Source organism: Haematobia irritans, chromosome 4 (genome assembly GCF_050003625.1).
Source record: "Haematobia irritans isolate KBUSLIRL chromosome 4, ASM5000362v1, whole genome shotgun sequence".
Classification (NCBI taxonomy): domain Eukaryota; kingdom Metazoa; phylum Arthropoda; class Insecta; order Diptera; family Muscidae; genus Haematobia; species Haematobia irritans.
Genome location: NC_134400.1, coordinates 21,022,328 through 21,043,545, shown reverse-complemented (window position 1 = coordinate 21,043,545; position 21,218 = coordinate 21,022,328). Strand labels below are relative to the sequence as shown.

Here is a 21,218-nt window from a genome sequence, read left to right as displayed (position 1 = left end):
TATTTCTATAGAAAATTTTGTCAAAATTTTATTTCTATAGAAAATTTTGTCAAAATTTTATTATAGAAAATGTTGTCAAAATTTTAATTCTATAGAGAATGTTGTAAAAATTTTAATTCTATTGAAAATTTTGTCCAAATTTTATTTCTATAGAAAATTTTCAAAATGTATTTGTATAGAAATTTTTTTTTAAAATGTTATTCTATAGAAATTTTTATTAAACATTTATTTCTATACAAAATTTTGTCAAACTTAATTATATACGTATTTAATCTGCCTTTTTTTGTTTAATATATATCCCGTATAGACTAACTTACAATAGAGAAGACGGTGTTAAGAAGTTTTAAGATACCTTGCCATCGGCAAGTGTTACCGCGACCAAAGTAATTCGATTGTGGATGACAGTCTTCAGTAGAAGTTTCTACGCAATCCATGGTGGAGGGTACTTAAGTTTCGGCCTGACCGAACTTACGGCCGTATATACTTGTTCTAATTAAAGTCTTAATGGAGTTTGAAAAACAATTCAATTAAAAATTTCATTGATTCAACAATTTTTTTGATTGAAACAAAAATTAATCACAAAAATTAATAGTATCAATTAATTTTTTAATTGGATCAATTACATTTTTAATTGACTTTCAATTAATTTTTGAAATAAAACTATCATTTCTGTGATTGAGGACATTTCAATTAAAAAATTAATTGGATCAATTATTTTCGTGAGTGAATCAGAAATTTTATTTTTGTGTGTAGAGATGATAATATCACCCACCGCAGTTAATTAAAAAATTAAAAAAATTTTGTGATTGATTTTTGTTTTAAACAAAAACTTTTTTGAATCAATTGAATATTTTTGAAAATTCTATTAAAATTTTAATTGGAAATATTTTGGTGAAAATGTTTTCTGTGTACTTACTTATTATTGGATTGTGATTTTTTTTGTTTCAATAAAAAAAATTTGAAAAAAAATTAAATTTTTAATTGAAATATTGTTATAGTTAAATTCAACTTTTTAATTGAAAACTTAATATACTAGCGCAATGTACCAAATTTCACTAAATCTGGGAATCGGTTTATATGGGAGCTATATATAATTATACACCGATGTGGACCAATTTTTGCATGATTGTTAGAGACCATATACTAACACCATGTACCAAATTTTAGCCGGATCGGATGAAATTTGCTTCTCTTAGAGGCTCCGCCAGCCAAATCTGGGGATCGGTTTATATTGGGGGCTATATATAATTATTGACCGATGTGGACAATTTTTGCATGGTTGTTAGAGACCATATACTAACACCATGTACCAAATTTTAGACGGATCGGATGAAATTTGCTTCTCTTAGAGGCTCCGGCAGCCAAATCTGGGGATCGGTTTATATTGGGGGCTATATATAATTATTGACGGACGTGAAGCAATTTTTGTGCATTTGTCAGAGACCATATACTTACACCATGTACACAATTTCAGCCGGATCGGATGAAATTTGCTTCTCTTACATGCTCAGCAAGCTAAAGCTGGGGATCGGTTTATATGGGGGCTATATATAATTATTGACCGATATGGACCAATTTTTGCATGGGTGTTAGAGACCATATAGTAACACCAAGTACCAAATTTCAGTCGAATCGGATGAATTCTGCTCCTCCAAAAGGCTCCGCAAGTCAAATCTGAGCGTCGGTTTACATGGGGGCTATACGTAAAAGTGGTACGATATGGCCCACTTGCAATACCATCCGACCAATAACAACTACTTGTGCCAAGTTTCAAGTCGATAGCTTGTTTCGTTCGGAAGTTAGCGTGATTTCAACAGACGGACGGACGGACATGCTCAGATCGACTCAGAATTTTTCCACGACCCAGAATATATATAAAGTATATATGGGGTCTTAGAGCAATATTTCGATGTGTTACAAACGGAATGACAAAGTTAATATAACCGCCATACTATGGTGGAGGGTATAAAAATGTTGGTGATAATGTTTTCTGTGTATGATTGAAGACATTTCAATTAAAAATTAATTGGATCAATTAATTTCGTGATTGATTCCAAAAATTATTTTTTTTTTGTGTAAGTAAGAAATTTCAATTAAAAACTAATGGGTCTAAGTAATTTCGTGATTGAAGACAAAAATTATTTATTTCTGTGTATGTTATCAAAATAAATAAATAATGATTATGTGATTGTTATTATACAGCACATGGGTATTTATAAAAGGGCAACATACCGCAATTATTTGTTGTTTAACATACAAGTTCAAAAAATTGATCAATTCACTAACCCCTAGATTCTAGGCAGATTTATTTTGTGTAAAAGTACCTAACTTGTTTACTCACGTAATGACATTAGGATTAGCACAAAAAGTAAAGATAGATGGCAGGCAGGCAGTTAGTGAGTTTTATTAAGCCACAAGTACCTGTATGCAAAACATCATCTGTTGTTATTTACCATTAAGCGACAAACAACATTTCGAAAGAGGTTTGTTTACTTCAAAATTTACATTCTAACTTTACCCAGAGTGATATTCACTCTCTCATTTTCCATTACTGCTGTCTGTTTTTAGCCCGCGTATGTTTATATTTACTTTATGCTCTCAACAGATACAGAGAGATAGAGAGAGAGAGAGAGTGAGAATAGGCCATAGTCACATTGCCTCGAGTTCTTTAAGAATTGAACAGTACAACGTCAATCATTAAAGCGTTCGTATGCCTATCAGCGCATAATCGGAGAAACTAAAGTGAATGTATTTAAATTTCAAACATAAAATATTCTTATAAGAATTATATTTTTATAAACAATATAAATAAAAAAATACATATGCTATAAGCAATAACAAATAGGAAAATTTATAATAAATTTCCAAAAGCATTATTGTAAACAAGTGAAGTGACCAATATATAAAAAAAAAAATTAATGAACTGTAGCTGTAAATTGAGCGTCGTGTATCGGGGGTTCAATGATTTTTCATTCAATTAAAGTGAAACGGTTTCCGTTTTTTTTTTTCAAATTTAAATGTCAATTAATATAAAAAGAACAACCCAAACAAAAGAAATAGAAATTATATGAATGGGAAAAATGTGTCAAAACAAAATCAACAAAACAATTTAATTTTTGTTTTTTTTTTTTGCAAATGAAAGAAAACCTACAAAAACGTGAGATATTGAAAACAAACATTTAAGTGAATCAGATATCCGAAATAAATAATGAGAAAGTAGACGGCATTATAATTGGATATATTGGATCTTAAAGTGAAAAGTAAGTTGTTTTTTTTTTCTCTTTTTTCTCTTTGTTTTGTAAGAACGATTCATGCTTATATTGAAAAATACCTAAAACGATTATTACTCAGAAAAAATGTGAACTTTTTTTATGAAAAAAAAAATCAAAACTATAAAAAATTAATTTTTATTCTGTGCATGGAAATAGACCAACGATGTTTTCTTTTGTTGCTTTCATGCCAAACTAAGTTCAAAGAAAAAAAATTTCGCGAAAATGTTTCTTATTAAAATCTTAGTTAAGTTAAAAAAAAAATCAATAAAAAATTTTATTGAATCAACAAATTGTCAGTCAATTAATTTTTTAATTGATACTATCATTTCTGTGATTGAAGAAATTTCAATTAAAAAATTAATTGGATCAATTAATTTCGCCATTGAACCAGAAAACATTTTTTTGTGTGTTCGAGTGAAACAAACGTGACAACCGGCATCACACAACACAGAAAAAAAAATATTTTTTGTTTTCAATCATGAAATTAATTGATCCAAATTATTATACCCTCCACCATAGGATGGGGGATATATTAACTTTGTCATTCCGTTTGTAACACATCAAAATATTGCTCTAAGACCCCATAAAGTATATATTCTGGGTCGTGGGAGAAATTCTGAGTCGATCTAAGCATGTCCGTCCATCCGTCCATCCGTCCATCGGTCTGTTGAAATCACGCTAACTACCGAACGAGACAAGCTATCGACTTGAAACTTGGCACAAGTAGTTGTTATTGATGTAGGTCGGATGGTATTGCAAATGGGCCATATTGGTCCATTTTTACGTATAGCCCCCATATAAACGGACCCCCAAATTTGGCTTTCGGAGCCTATAAGAGTAGCACGTTTCATCCGATATGGCTGAAATTTGGTATATGGTGTAAGTATATGATCTCTAACATCCATGCAAAAATTGGTCCTTATCGGTCCATAATTATATATAGCCCCCATATAAACCGATCCCCAGATTTGACCTCCCGAGCCTCTTGCAGGGGCAAAATTTATCCGATCCGATTGAAATTTGGTACGTGGTGTTAGTATATGGTTTCTAACAACCATGCAAGAATTGGTCCATATCGGTCCATAATTATATATAGCCCCCATATAAACCGATCCCCAGATTTGTCCTCCGGAACCTCTTGGAGGAGCATAATTCATCCGGTTGAAATTTGGAACGTGGTGTTAGTATGTGGCCTCTAATAAACACGATATGGACACGAATTGGTTCATATCGGTCCATAATCATATATAGCCCCCATATAAAACGTTCTCCAGATTTGATCTCCGGAGTCTCTTGGAGAAGCAAAATTCATCCGATCCGGTTGAAATTTGCAACGTGGTGGTAGTATGTGGCCCCTAATAACCATGCCAAATTTGGTCCATATCGGTCTATAGTTATATATAGCCGATCCCCAATCACACAAAAATTGGTCCATATCGGCTCATAATCATGGTTGCCAGTCGAGCCAAAAATTTTATTTCTCCAGAAAATTTTGTCAAAATTTTATTTCTATAGAAAATTTTTTTCAAAAAGTTATTCCTATAGAAAATTTTGTCAAACTTTATTTCTATAGAAAATTTTGGCAAAATTTTATTTCTATAGAAAATGTTGTTAAAATTTTAATTATATAGAAATTTTTGTCAAAATTTTATTTCTATAGAAAATTTTGACAAAATTTTATTTCTATAGGAAATTTTGACAAAATTTTATTTCTATAGAAAATTTTGACATAATTTTATTTCTATAGAAAAATTTGGCAAAATTTTATTTCTATAGAAAATTTTGACAAAATTTTATTTCTATAGAAAATTTTGACATAATTTTATTTCTATAGAAAAATTTCGCAAAATTTTATTTCTATAGAAGATTTTGTCAACATTTTCTATAGAAATAAAATTTTGACAAAATTTTCAATAGAATTAAAATTTTGACAAAATTTTCAATAGAATTAAAATTTTGACAACATTCTCTATAGAATTAAAATTTTGACAACATTTTCTATAGAAATAAAATTTTGTCAAAATTTTCTATAGAAATAAAGTTTGACAAAATTTTCTATAGAAGTAAAGTTTGACAAAATTTTGTCAAAATTTTCTATTGAAATAAAGTTTGACAAAATTTTCTATAGAAATAAAGTTTGTGAAATTTGCAACGTGGTGTTAGTATGTGGCCGCTAATAACCATGCCAAATTTGGTCCATATCGGTCAATAGTTATATATAGCCGATCCCTAATCACACAAAAATTGTTCCATATCGGTTCATAATCATGGTTGCCAGTCGAGCCAAAAATTTTATTTCTCTAGAAAATTTTGTCAAAATTTTATTTCTATAGAAAATTTTTTTCAAAATGTTATTCCTATAGAAAATTTTGTCAAACTTTATTTCTATAGAAAATTTTGGCAAAATTTTATTTCTATAGAAAATGTTGTTAAAATTTTAATTATATAGAAAATTTTGTCAAAATTTTATTTCTATAGAAAATTTTGACAAAATTTTATTTCTATAGAAAATTTTGACAAAATTTTATTTCTATAGAAAATTTTGACATAATTTTATTTCTATAGAAAAATTTGGCAAAATTTTATTTCTATAGAAAATTTTGACAAAATTTTATTTCTATAGAAAATTTTGACATAATTTTATTTCTATAGAAAAATTTCGCAAAATTTTATTTCTATAGAAGATTTTGTCAAAATTTTCTATAGAAATAAAATTTTGACAAAATTTTCAATAGAATTAAAATTTTGACAAAATTTTCAATAGAATTAAAATTTTGACAAAATTTTCAATAGAATTAAAATTTTGACAACATTCTCTATAGAATTAAAATTTTGACAACATTTTCTATAGAAATAAAATTTTGTCAAAATTTTCTATAGAAATAAAGTTTGACAAAATTTTCTATAGAAGTAAAGTTTGACAAAATTTTGTCAAAATTTTCTATTGAAATAAAGTTTGACAAAATTTTCTATAGTAATAAAGTTTGTGAAATTTGCAACGTGGTGTTAGTATGTGGCCGCAAATAACCATGCCAAATTTGGTCCATATCGGTCAATATTTATATATAGCCGATCCCTAATCACACAAAAATTGTTCCATATCGGTTCATAATCATGGTTGCCACTCGAGCCAAAAATCTAATTTTATTTCTATAGAAAATTTTGTCAAAATTTTATTACTATAGAATTTTTTTTCAAAATGTTATTCCTATAGAAAATTTTGTCAAACTTTATTTCTATAGAAAATTTTGGCAAAATTTTATTTCTATAGAAAATGTTGTTAAAATTTTAATTCTATAGAAAATTTTGTCAAAATTTTATTTCTATAGAAAATTTTGTCAAAATGTTATTTCTATAGAAAATTTTGTCAAAATTTTATTTCTATAAAAATTTTTGTCAAAATTGTATTTCTATCGAAAATTTTGAAAAAATTTTATTTCTATAGAAAATTTTGACAAAATTTTATTTCTATAGAAAATTTTGACATAATTTTATTTCTATAGAAAATTTTGACATAATTTTATTTCTATAGAAAAATTTGCCAAAATTTTATTTCTATAGAAAATGTTGTCAAAATTTTACTTCTATAGTAAATGTTGTCAAAATTTTATTTCGATAGAAACTTTTATCAAAATTTTATTTCTATACAAAATTTTGTCAAACTTTATTTCTATAGAAAATTTTGGCAAAATTTTATTTCTATAGAAAATGTTGTTAAAATTTTAATTCTATAGAAAATTTTGTCAAAATTTTATTTCTATAGAAAATTTTGTCAAAATGTTATTTCTATAGAAAATTTTGTCAAAATTTTATTTCTATAAAAATTTTTGTCAAAATTGTATTTCTATCGAAAATTTTGAAAAAATTTTATTTCTATAGAAAATTTTGACAAAATTTTATTTCTATAGAAAATTTTGACATAATTTTATTTCTATAGAAAAATTTGGCAAAATTTTATTTCTATAGAAAAATTTGGCAAAATTTTATTTCTATAGAAAATGTTGTCAAAATTTTACTTCTATAGAAAATGTTGTCAAAATATTATTTCGATAGAAACTTTTATCAAAATTTTATTTTTATACAAAATTTTGTCAAACTTAATTATATACGTATTTAATCGGCCTTTTTTACTTTAATGTATACTACGTATAGACTACCTTGCAATTTAGAAGATGGTGTTAGGAAGTTTTAAGATACCTTGCCATCGGCTAGTGTTATGCAACCCAAGTAATTCGATTGTGGATGACAGTCTTCAGTAGAAGTTTCTAAGCAATCCATGGTGGAGGGTACATAAGCTTCGGCCTGGCCGAACTTATGGCCGTATATACTTGTTATATATATATTGTTTTCATATTAAATCTACCCACTCTAATGTCCACTACATAGATAACCAATGCAAGTCTCCTGAAGCGGCTTCTTCATTTAATCGTTTGCAAGTAATGACCACTATCATCATCGAATGTTTTTATAATTAAACAATAAGAACTGCAATGAAAACCTATCAGAAATACTATATAAATATAAATAAGCCAGACGGGGAGGGTGAACGACTAAAGCCTCTACGAGGGTTCAATAATTATTGTGATTAGACAAGTTAAGCCTTATCAAAAGGCAGACTCACAAGAAATGAACGTCAGCATCAGCATCAATATGCCGATTGCAATTCATTGAAATGGAAAATACTTGATCTGGCGTGATGAGTGTCCATAATGGTATGTTTTTGGAACTCATAAGAATTCAAAAAAAAAAAAATCTCTAAGCCTATGAAGCATAACAAATAAGCAATTTTACACAATATATTTATGTGATTTCCTTTTGGACAATGTATAGAAAATTTCCACATGACATACTTTCACTGTTTGTTTAATATTCTCTTCTCCCATATTTGAAGCGAACATGCAACTCGAAAAATTAAGGAAAATCTTCATCATAAAATTCTTCATTCTTGTTTAAAGAAAAAATTTCACTATACATATTTTGGGGTTGTTGTTCCTATCGAGAAAAATAAATACTAAACTCAACAAATTGCGCCAAATTTAAGCAAATGAAAATTTTGAATTTATGCTGTGTGGAAATTTACTATTCCTGCTCTTCTGTCATTGGTGTCTGTTTGACAAACACACATGCATTCACACATACATATGTAAACACTTCGTTTTAAAAATAAAATTTCCAAAAATATATCTATTTTAGATGTTTTTATGCTGCTTTGTATTAGGGTATAACGCCAGCAATTCTACACCAAGAGAACATTTTACTAATAATCAAAAATTTTAAACTTAAAAAAAAATATTTTGCAATGAAAATTTTTTATTTGCATATTTCATAAAGATGATTTGGGTAATGAAATTGACAAAAATTTCCTTTCAATCTACCCTCATACACACACATCCATGGTATATTGCAAATCTTGATGGTTATGCATTATATGCGCCTGTTAGTTTATTTTTCGATTTTTTTTCAAATGCAACAAGTATTTTTAGAAAATTTCCATAATGAAATAATCTGCGAGTACAGTTTTGCATCGTATTTGATGCATGAACGTGCTCAATAGTAATTGGCCTGATTTATACCAAAAAAGGGTTTTGCTATGTGATTATCGATTTCAAGCAAAACAAACACAAAAAAACATGTTCAAAAGAATGCACCAAAAACTAATTGATTGAAATTCGATCACGGAAATATTTTAAAATTAAATTACATTAAGATAATTTTTATACCCTCCACCATAGGATGGGTGTATATTAACTTTGTCATTCCGTTTGTAACACATCGAAATATTGCTCTAAGGCCCCATAAAGTATATATATTCTGGGTCGTGGTGAAATTCTGAGTCGATCTAAGCATGACCGTCCGTCCTTCCGTCCGTCTTTTGAAATCACGCTAACTTCCGAACGAAACAAGCTATCAATTTCAAACTTGGCACAAGTAGTTCTTATTGATGTAGGTCGGATGATATTGCAAATGGGCCATATCGGTCCACTTTTACGTATAGCCCCCATATAAACGGACCCCCAGATTTGGCTTGCGGAGCTTATAAGAGTAGCATATTTCATCCGATCTGGCTGAAATTTGGTACATGGTGTAAGTATATGGTCTCTAACAACCATGCAAAAATTGGTTCATATCGGTCCATAATTATATATAGCCCCCATATAAGCCGATCCCCAGAATTGACCTCCGGAGCCTCTTAGAGGAGCAAAATTCATCCGATCGGGTTGAAATTTGGTACGTGGTGTTAGTATATGGTCTCTAACAACCATGCCAAAATTGGTCCATATCGGTCCATAATATATAGCCCCCATATAAACCGATCCACAGATTTGGTTTTCGGACCCTCTAAGAGAGGCAAATTTCATCCGCTCATGCTGAAATTTGGTACATGGTATTAGTATATGGTCTCTAACAACCATGCAAAAATTGGTCCATATCGGTCCACAATTATATATAGCCCCCATATAAACCGATCCCCAGATTTGACCTCCAGAGCCTCTTAGAGGAGCAAAATTCATCCGATCCGGTTGAAATTTGGTACGTGGTGTAAGTATATGGTCTCTAACAACCATGCAAAAATTGGTCGTTATCGGTTCATAATTATATATAGCCCCCATATAAACCGTTCTCCAGATTTGATCTCCGGAGTCTCTTGGAGAAGCAAAATTCATCCGATCCGTTTGAAATGTGGTACGTGGTGTTAGTATATAGTCTCTAACAACCATGCAAAAATTGGTCCATATCGGTCCATAATTATATATAGCTCCCATATAACCCGATCCCCAGATTTGACCTCTGGAGCCTCTTAGAGGAGCAAAATTCATCCGATCCGGTTGAAATTTGGTACTTGGTGTAAGTATATGGTCTCTAACAACCATGCAAAAATTGGTCGTTATCGGTCCATAATTATATATAGCCCCCATATAAACCGTTCTCCAGATTTGATCTCCGGAGTCTCTTGGAGAAGCAAAATTTATCCGATCCGGTTGAAATTTGCAACGTGGTGTTAGTATGTGGCCGCTAATAACCATGCAAGAATTGGTCCTTATCGGTCCATAATTTGATCTTCGGAGGCTCTTGGAGAAGCAAAATTCATCCGACCCGGTTGAAATTTGCAACGTGGTGTTAGTATGTGGCCGCTAATAACCATGCCAAATTTGGTCCATATCGGTCTATAGTTATATATAGCCGATCCCCAATCACACAAAAATTGGTCCATATCGGTTCATAATCATGGTTGCCACTCGAGCCAAAAATAATCTACCAAAGTTTTATTTCTATAGAAAATTTTGTCAAAATTTTATTTCTATGGAAATTTTTTTCAAAATGTTATTCCTATAGAAAATTTTGTCAAAATTTTAGTTCTATGGAAAATTTTTTCAAAATGGTATTCCTACAGAAAATTTTGTCAAACTTTATTTCTATAGAAAATTTTGGTAAAATTTTATGTCTATAGAAAATGTTGTCAAAATTTTAATTCTATAGAGAATGTTGTCAAAATTTTTATTCTATAGAGAATGTTGTCAAAATTTTAATTATATTGAAAATTTTGTCAAAATTTTATTTCTATAGAAAATTTTGTCAAAATTTTATTTCTATAGAAAATTTTGTCAAAATTTTATTTCTATAGAAAATTTTGTGAAAAGTTTGCCTCTATAGAAAATGTTGTCAAAATTTTATTTCTATAGAAACTTTTATCAAAATTTTATTTCTATACAAAATTTTGTCAAACTTAATTATATAAATCGGCCTGTTTTAGTTTAATATATACTACGTATGGGCTACCTTGTAATTTAGAAGACGGTGTTAGGAAGTTTTAAGATACCTTGCCATCGCCAAGTGTTACCGCAACCCAAGTAATTCGATTGTGGATGGCAGTCTTCAGTAGAAGTTTCTACGCAATCCATGGTGGAGGGTACATAAGCTTCGGCCTGGCCGAACTTACGGCCGTATATACTTGTTTTTTTTTTTGTTTTTTTGGGGTGGAGAGGGTGTTTTAAATGTGCCTTTACGCATCGGACAAGAACGTCTCCCGTGTTCGGACTCGCTCGATATATATTGATAATACCGACTAAAAAACCCAACCCTATTCGCTCCTGCAGTTTTGCTCCACCTAGGTGGACCCCCACGTAGGTACTTGACCTTTCCGTGTCTGCGTCCAGACCGTAGCTTTTCTATGTGTCCATATCTGTCCATATCGTTGTCATTCCGTCTTACTCCATAGTGTGTCTAACCCTTGTGTTGTCAAGGTCGATCTTCTTCTTCCTCAATATGACGTCGCAATACATCGCGATTATGTTACAATGCCGTTCGTCTGCCGTCAGTTTTCTTATCAGGTTCTGCTCATTTATTTCGCCTACTTGTTCCTCTAATTCCGATGTCTCGGTACCTCATCGTATGCACCTGAAAAACGTGCGATGTGCATCATCGCTTCGTAGAGGCAATATGGACTAACACATTTGTCCATCTAATGCATATACATTCGAAAGTATCCATGTCCAGATAGCATCTGTGTTATATAATAGTTCACGTCCCCGTGACGCCTGTTCGTCCACTTCTCTATATCATCGGGTATAAGTCTTGCTGTCCAACTGCCATATATATCGCAGTTCCATCGATCTTTGCCACTGTTAGATAGTCTCTTGTTTCATTTTCTTTAAGTTGTTAAGTCTGTTCTGCATCTTTAGATCAAAAATCTTCTTCCTTTCTTCAGCTTGAAGGTCTATTGCGTTGGTACGTGTCGCCACATAATTAGCAACAACTCTGTCTTGTGTGTTGCTAGTTCTAGTCCATGTGTCTCCAACCAGGACCTTGCCCGTATCTTCACCTGTGTAAGTTTTCTCTGCGCCTCTATGGCGCTTGTATCACCGCTGCGATATCATCAGCGTATCCGACCAAACAAGTGTCCACTGAGATCTCAATCCTTAAGATCTCTTCGTAGCTAAAATTCCATAGATCGGGGTCCAGGTTTGATCCCTGGGCAGTGTCTGATGTGATTTCAAACCTTTTATTACAATCGATGGTGTTATATATTATTATCCTGACTATCAGATAACTTCTTATTGTCCGCATGAGGTACCCCAGAATTTTAAAGTTATGCGTCCATGATTGTAAGACGTCCGCCCATCTGAGACTATTAAAAGCATTTTTCACATCTAGGGTTGCAAGTAGAACGACAGGTCTGCTATGATGCTTGTCCCTCTCCCAGCAAAAAACTTGTTGAATTTTCAGCATCTTTGTAAAGGAAGAAAAGTCAAGCAGCACTTACCTTTGCAAGGAATTCATCGATGAATTTAAAAAGAAATGTCCCTCTTAAATGGGCTTCTTCTATGTATGAATTACAACACTTTCAGAAGCACAAAATATGGATGTGTAGAGCATGAAATCGTAACTTGCCACATAGTTCGTAAGAATTCGTGATAAAATACACAAACAAACCTTCTTTACAGGAGTGCAACCTTGTAAGCGAGAGGCGAAGCACCCACTTACTCTACTGCAACTCAGATGCGCTAATTTACATATTTTAAGTAGGTGTAGAATGAAGCGGTATGTTTGCTGGGCTGGGTAGCTAGAGCTACGTCCATTACATCTCTAAGTGCTTCCATCGTGGTGTTTCCTGAGCAAAACCCGTGTTGTAGGCACGAGAGTCCTCCTCTTATTTGGATCGCTTGTTCTAGTCTTGGCTTGATAAGCTTTCCAGCAGTTTATCAGCTGTGTTAATCATATATGTTATAGAGGGCCGGTATGAGGATGGTTCGCGTGGGTCTTCTTTTCCTTTAGTTGTAAGTACTAAGTGCTGCCTTTTCCAGGTTCCGCATAATCATTAAATGACTGTTGTAATTATATTTAAACATGTTTGTATTTGTTTGCTTAACTAATTTACTGAATATATACTAAAGGTCATAACCCGAAGTATAGGACATGATCACATAAATTGGTTCGCTAGACCTGAGTCTCTAATTGAAATTTATAATATTTCCCTGACTATCGTATTTCAGTAAGGTGTGTTTATTTTTCTACTAAATGTCAAGCCTTTGAAACAGGAAATGCATTTTTCACATAAAAAGAGAGAAAATATTACGCCACCATTGACATATTAAGGTTGATGTAGCCCTCCCAACTTCAGCTGAAAGAAAATCATTTGAGAAAACTATGTTCATAAATTAGGAACCATCAGAAAATAAATAAAAATAACAAAACGCACAACCTCTTCGCCCCATCCCTCAAGTATGTATGTATGGCTTATATTTAATCACACCATGATGTCCAAACCAAATAAGGAATGAAATTTCAGTACACAATGCTGCTATGCTGCATGGGCATGCAATTTCATTTGGTGAAGTGTAAACATATGTTCGACCACTGTGTAGACAACAGAAGCGACAATAATACTAAACTCTCTTCAATTTGTTCCGAGATCACCATCAATCATCTGCAACATTTATTTAAATTGTGGAGTTTTGTGGGTCATCAATCAGCATAATTCTTAATTAAATGGTTGTCGTTTTCAGTGAAAACCAGCCCCAACATAAAAATGTTTATTTCTTCAAATTGAAGTGGTTTTTGGTTGTTGTTCTTCTTTTTTCCATTCAACGGCTGTTCTTTCCTAAAGTTATTGTTGTTTAAGCTTGTTAGATTCAATTCAATCCCCATACGAAAAATGAAAACAAATATTTGCGATACTCTAAACAAATTCTTAGAATACTTGTGTGCGGCATTTAGTCCTCCATAAAATTGTTTTAATTGATTTTGATTTTTTTTTTTTTTTGAAAAAGTAACGGCCAACATAAATAAAATTATTGGAAAAAATTTTAAAAGAAATGTAAATGCAGACATTTAGTAAATCAATTCAATCCAAATGAAAAAGGAAACATTATGAATTAATTATAAATTAATAAGAAATTATAAAAAAACCAGTAAGGAAAGTCTAAAGTCGGGCGGGGCCGACTATATTATACCCTGCACCACTTTGTAGATCTAAATTTTCGATACCATATCACATCCGTCAAATGTGTTGGGGGCTATATATAAAGGTTTGTCCCAAATACATACATTTAAATATCACTCGATCTGGAAGAATTTGATAGACTTCTACAAAATCTATAGACTCAAAATTTAAGTCGGCTAATGCACTAGGGTGGAACACAATGTTAGTAAAAAAAAATATGGGAAACATTTAAATCTGAAGCAATTTTAAGGAAACTTCGCAAAAGTTTATTTATGATTTATCGCCCGATATATATGTATTAGAAGTTTAGGAAAATTAGAGTCATTTTTACAACTTTTCGACTAAGCAGTGGCGATTTTACAAGGAAAATGTTGGTATTTTGACCATTTTTGCCGAAATCAGAAAAACATATATATGGGAGTTATATCTAAATCTGAACCGATTTCAACCAAATTTGGCACGCATAGCTACAATGCAAATTCTACTCCCTGTGCAAAATTTCTACTAAATCGGAGTTAAAAATTGGCCTCTGTGGTCATATGAGTGTAAATCGGGCGAAAGCTATATATGGGAGATATATATAAATCTGCACCGATTTCAACCAAATTTGGCACGCATAGCTACAATGCTAATTCTACTCCCTGTGCAAAATTTCAACTAAATCGGACCAAAAAATTGGTCTCTGTGGTCATATGAGTGTAAATCGGCCAAAAGCTATATATGGGAGCTATATCTAAATCTGAACCGATTTCAACCAAATTTGGCACGCATAGCTATAATGCTAATTCTACTCCCTGTGCAAAATTTCAACTAAATTGGGGTAAAACTCTGGCTTCTGGGACCGTATTAGTCCATATCGGGCGAAAGATATATATGGGAGATATATCTAAATCTGAACCGATTTCAATAAAATTTGGCACACTTGACTATAGTACTAATTGTTCTTCTTGTGCAAAATTTCAAGTAAATTAGGGTAAAACTCTGGCTTCTGGAGCCATATAAGTCCATATCGGGCGAAATATATATATGGGAGCTATATCTAAATCTGAACCGATTTCTTCCAAAATCAATAGGGATCTATTCTGAGCCAAAACACATACTTGTGCCAAATTTGAAGTCGATTGGACTAAAACTGCGACCTAGACTTTGATTACAAAAATGTGTTCACGGACAGACGGACATCGCTATATCGACTCAAGAGCCCACCCTGAGCATTTTTGCCAAAGACACCATGTGTCTATCTCGTCTCCTTCTGGGTGTTGCAAACATATGCACTAACTTATAATACCCTGTTCCACAGTGTGGAGCAGGGTATAAAAATATTTTGATGGAATCCCGCGTGTCCTTTGATCTTATTTGGTTTATATACCCTCTATGGGGTATGTTCCAATATTCGGAATCACAAAATGCAAAATTTCTTTTGGCGATATTTATTTAACCCACAAATATAAAAATTTAAATTTTGCCAACATAGTTCTCTTTGATAAGAAGTTCAAATACGAGGGCACTTCGGAAACTTCTTAGCCTAGCACAAAAAGTGCGTTATAAACAGAAAAAAGTTAAATGTTTTGGAAACTTCCATCTCTGTTATGAACACATGTTAAATTTAGTATCGATCTGGCAACGCCTTCATATAGAAACAGGTGTTCAAAAAAGACGCATCCGCAATGGAAAAATTAGAAATGCGTGCTGTCATTAAATATTTACATAAAAAAGGTTTATCGGGACAAGAAATTCATAATGATATGGTGAAAGTGCCCCTTCATATGCAACAGTAAAAAATTGGGTTGCTGAATTTAAACGTGGTCGTACAAGCATTGAAGATGAACCACGTAGTGGGCGTCCAAAAATAACAACAACAACAGAAATTGTAGCCAAAGTGCATGAAATGGTATTAAATGATCGTAAAATTGCTAATAAAGGGTGATACGGTCAAAATTTGGTCAATATAAACTTGAAGTATTTCTTTCAATTTTGCATTTAAAAAACCTGAACACCCCTCATTTTGAAGGTGTGTGTGTGTATAATGTTGCTCCTATTATGATTTTGGAATTCACTCTTCAGTTGTCAAAATGCCGTCCAAGCAAGAAGAGCAGCGTATCAAAATTTTGCTCGCGCATCGCGAAAATCCGAGCTACTCGCACGCAAAGCTGACAAAATCGCTAAAAGTTGTCAAATCAACCGTTACAAATGTAATTAAAGTGTTTGGGGAACGTTTGTCGACAGCCAGGAAGTTTGGATCGGGGAGAAATCGAAAACCGGAAGCCGCTGAGACGATAAAGAGAGTTGCCGGTAGTTTCAAGCGAAACCTTAACCTCTCTCTCCGAGATGCCGCAAATAAGCTGGGGGTATCGTCTACAACCGTGCATCGAGCCAAAAAACGAGCCAAACTATCGACTTACAAGAAGGTAGTGACTCCAAATCGCGATGATAAACAAAATACGACGGCCAAAGCGCGATCCCGGAGGCTGTACACGACGATGCTGACGAAGTTTGACTGCGTGGTAATGGACGACGAAACCTACGTCAAAGCCGACTACATGCAGCTTCCGGGACAGGAGTTTTATACGGCAAAAGGAAGGGGAAAGGTAGTAGATATTTTCAAGCACATAAAACTGTCAAAGTTCGCAAAGAAATATCTGGTTTGGCAAGCCATCTGTACCTGTGGCTTGAAAAGCAGCATTTTCATAGCTTCCGGGACTGTCAACCAAGAAATTTACGTGAAAGAGTGTTTGAATAAACGTCTGCTGCCTTTCCTGAAGAAACACGGTTGTTCCGTACTGTTTTGGCCGGATTTGGCATCTTGCCATTACGGTAAAAAGGCCATGGAGTGGTACGCCGCCAACAACGTGCAGGTGGTACCCAAGGACAAGAACCCTCCCAACACGCCAGAGCTCCGCCCAATTGAGAAATACTGGGCTATTGTCAAGCGGAACCTAAAGAAGACCAAAAAACTGCTAAGGACGAGCAGCAGTTCAAGGCAAACTAGCTTTCTGCGGCGAAGAAGGTGGACAAGGTGGCTGTACAAAATCTGATGGCAGGTGTCAAGCGTGAGGCCCGGCAATTCGGATTTGGAAAAGCGAAAGCCTAACTGAATATTTGTCCTGAATTTTATACTAATTGAACTTGAAAAAGAAATTTAATTTGATTTTTTAAATAAACGATTTCACCGATTTACACGCGTTTTCACTTGACCAATTTTTGACCGTATCACCTTTTATCATGGGCATCTCAAATGATCGAGTCCATTTTATTTTGCATGAAGAACTACAGATGAAAAAACTTTCTGCAAGATGGATGCCGCATTAAAAACGCATAAGAATGAGCATTTCTCAAGCTTGTTTGGATCGTTTTAAGCGAAATAAAATGCATTTTAAGCTTCGTTTCATAACTGTTGATGAGACATGGATCCACCACTATACTCCAGAGACAAAAGAACAATCCAAACAATGGACTGAAACTGGAGGTAGTGCCCCAAAGAAGGCAAGGTTAGGTTAGGTTAGGTTAGGTGGCAGCCCGATGTATCAGGCTCACTTAGACTATTCAGTCCATTGTGATACCACACTGGTGAACTTCTCTCTTATCACTGAGTGCTGCCCGATTCCATGTTAAGCTCAATGACAAGGGACCTCCTTTTTATAGCCGAGTCCGAACGGCGTTCCACATTCCAGTGAAACCATTTAGAGAAGCTTTGAAACCCTCAGAAATGTCACCAGCATTACAGAGCTGGGATAATCCACCGCTGAAAAACTTTTTGGTGTTCGGTCGAAGCAGGAATCGAACCCACGATCTTGTGTATGCAAGGCGGGCATGCTAACCATTGCATCACGGTGGCCCCAAAAACAAATCAATCGGCTGGTAAGGTTATGGCAACGGTTTTTTGGGACTTCAAAGGTATTTTATTGATTGACTATCTGCAAAAGGGTAAAACAATAAACTCAGAGTACTATTGCAAACTTTTGAATCAAATAATTGTACAAATTCGAGAAAAACGTCCTGGCTTACAACACAAAAAAATAATTTTTCATCAAGACAACGCACCAGCGCACAAGAGAATTTTAACAATGGCTAAAATCAACGAATTAAAGTACGAGATGCTTGACCACCCACCTTATTCTCCTGATTTAGCTCCCAGTGACTTTTACTTGTTCCCAAATCTAAAAAAAATCCTTGCTGGCAAGCGTTTTACCTCAAATGAAGATGCAATTACAGTTGTAAACCACTACTTTGAAGACCTTGAGGAAAACTATTTTAATCAAGGGATAGAATTGCTAGAAAAGCGTTGGACTAGGTGTATTGAAGTTTCAGGAGATTATATTGAAAAATAAAAATATTTTTGAAAAACTAACTATTATCTTTCATTGATAGGCTAAGACCTTTCCGAACCGCCCTCGTACAAATTGAATTTAATTCCGATAGTATCTCAATTTCTTTCTCTATAAGACAACTAAATTCTTGCTATTCCAAATATCGGAAAATGGGGATACAATCTTATTGATTTATTGGAAAAAAATTTGATTTGAATTAATTTAATTTAATTTATTTAATAATATTTTTATCTATGATGCCGTTGTACGAAGTACATTTAAGATACCTTAAATATAGTGGCTATCTTCCAATATATATCTTCTTTTTGGGATACGCGGTACAAATAATACTTCAGCTGACAATCGATTCACCATATTATATAGTTTCTTTGGCCTATATCTATTGCCACTTCGAATTATTTTCCAGGAGCTCTTCTCTCTTCGTGTACTTCTTCCAATTGTCCAATTCAATTGCCATTAGCTAGAGTATTTTCTCCGTCATCTAAATCATTCTCGCGATCTTCCTCGCCGGAAACGTCGAACTCTAGAGTTTTTTTCTCCATCAGTTATATAATTTTCGGAATCTTCCTCGCCGGCAGTGTCGAAGGCTTCTACTGAGCAATCAATTTCTTCTTCCGAATATTTTTTTTATAGTTTTCCTCACCTTCTTCCACCAATTACGTTTTCAGCGCGTGGAACGATGGTAACGTGTCACGAGTTTCCATCGCAACAATGAAGATCTCAAAATTTTTCTGAATTCAAAATTTTCCTTTTGGCTTATCTCAGTCGACTTTTCCCATGATATCTTGACAGAACCCTTGCACTTCTTGAGTAATTTAATTTAATTTAATTTATTTTAATTTAATTTAATTTAATTTAATTTAATTTAATTTAATTTAATTTAATTTAATTTAATTTAATTTAATTTAATTTAATTTAATTTAATTTAATTTAATTTAATTTAATTTAATTTAATTTAATTTAATTTAATTTAATTTAATTTAATTTAATTTAATTTAATTTAATTTAATTTAATTTAATTTAATTTAATTTAATTTAATTTAATTTAATTTAATTTAATTTAATTTAATTTAATTTAATTTAATTTAATTTAATTTAATTTAATTTAATTTAATTTAATTTAATTTAATTTAATTTAATTTAATTTAATTTAATTTAATTTAATTTAATTTAATTTAATTTAATTTAATTTAATTTAATTTAATTTAATTTAATTTAATTTAATTTAATTTAATTTAATTTAATTTAATTTAATTTAATTTAATTTAATTTAATTTAATTTAATTTAATTTAATTTAATTTAATTTAATTTAATTTAATTTAATTTAATTTAATTTAATTTAATTTAATTTAATTTAATTTAATTTAATTTAATTTAATTTAATTTAATTTAATTTAATTTAATTTAATTTAATTTAATTTAATTTAATTTAATTTAATTTAATTTAATTTAATTTAATTTAATTTAATTTAATTTAATTTAATTTAATTTAATTTAATTTAATTTAATTTAATTTAATTTAATTTAATTTAATTTAATTTAATTTAATTTAATTTAATTTAATTTAATTTAATTTAATTTAATTTAATTTAATTTAATTTAATTTAATTTAATTTAATTTAATTTAATTTAATTTAATTTAATTTAATTTAATTTAATTTAATTTAATTTAATTTAATTTAATTTAATTTAATTTAATTTAATTTAATTTAATTTAATTTAATTTAATTTAATTTAATTTAATTTAATTTAATTTAATTTAATTTAATTTAATTTAATTTAATTTAATTTAATTTAATTTAATTTAATTTAATTTAATTTAATTTAATTTAATTTAAAATAATTTATTTTAACTTAATTTCGACGAAAATTGTCCAAATCATATTTGGTCACTTTCCAATATAATCAGATTTATTTCTTTACATTTATATTATATAGCGATTGTTTAACCCTCACTCAGTACAAACAAAGACATCTATATTCCATATTAAGGGCGTGCGAACAATGTGCTTGGGATATTTAGCTTCATTCATTAATGCAAGCCTTCAACGGATATACTGAAAAAGAGTTTGTTGCTTTTTTGTTGATTTTTTTTTTAATTTTTTGTTACAAACAAATGTGCATATGACGAACACATGTTTATGGAATCATAAGTTGGTTTATGGTAATGAAAAATTTCATTGTTATAGAACCGAGACATACACTGAAAACAAAAAAAATGGATGGTAACTTGTAATAAAAATTCAACCCCAATAACAATTACGCGTTATTAAAAACTAATTTTAATGCTGCATTTTGTTAAACAAAACTTATTGGTTATTTAATTTTGCTTGTGTTGGATGTTAATGTGATTGTATTTGTTATTTTTTTTAATTAATGTTTACAATATGTTTTTGTTGTTGTTTTCTTTTGCAGACTCTTCTATCGGAATCAACTGCCGACGATCAACACTGGCCCAAGGAGTTGATATTATTACGAGAGAAATTTACAGCCAAGAGTCAACTGGAAATTGCCCAATTGCAAATTAAACATGCTGAAGAGGTAAGAAAAAACAATGATTCAATTAAATTAAATTAACGTAAATTTAATTAAAATTTTATTTTATAATTCTATTAAATAAATGTAGATTAAATTAATATAATTTAAATTATATTAAAATAATTTAATACATGTTT

General features: G+C 31.3%; 1 protein-coding gene across 8 annotated transcripts in view; it reads left to right on the top strand.

The window, feature by feature from the left end:
- Plp (Pericentrin-like protein) overlaps positions 1 to 21,218 on the top strand; it is a 155,294-nt gene that overhangs the window by 81,449 nt on the left and 52,627 nt on the right. For 7 of the 8 annotated variants that reach the window (XM_075306279.1, XM_075306278.1, XM_075306282.1 and 4 more), the window contains one exon: positions 20,959 to 21,084. In XM_075306279.1, coding sequence (XP_075162394.1) covers positions 20,959 to 21,084 — 126 coding nt within the window. Of the gene's footprint in view, positions 1 to 3,001; positions 3,261 to 20,958; positions 21,085 to 21,218 lie in introns of those variants that run through there. The other variant, XM_075306280.1, reaches the window with a different exon arrangement.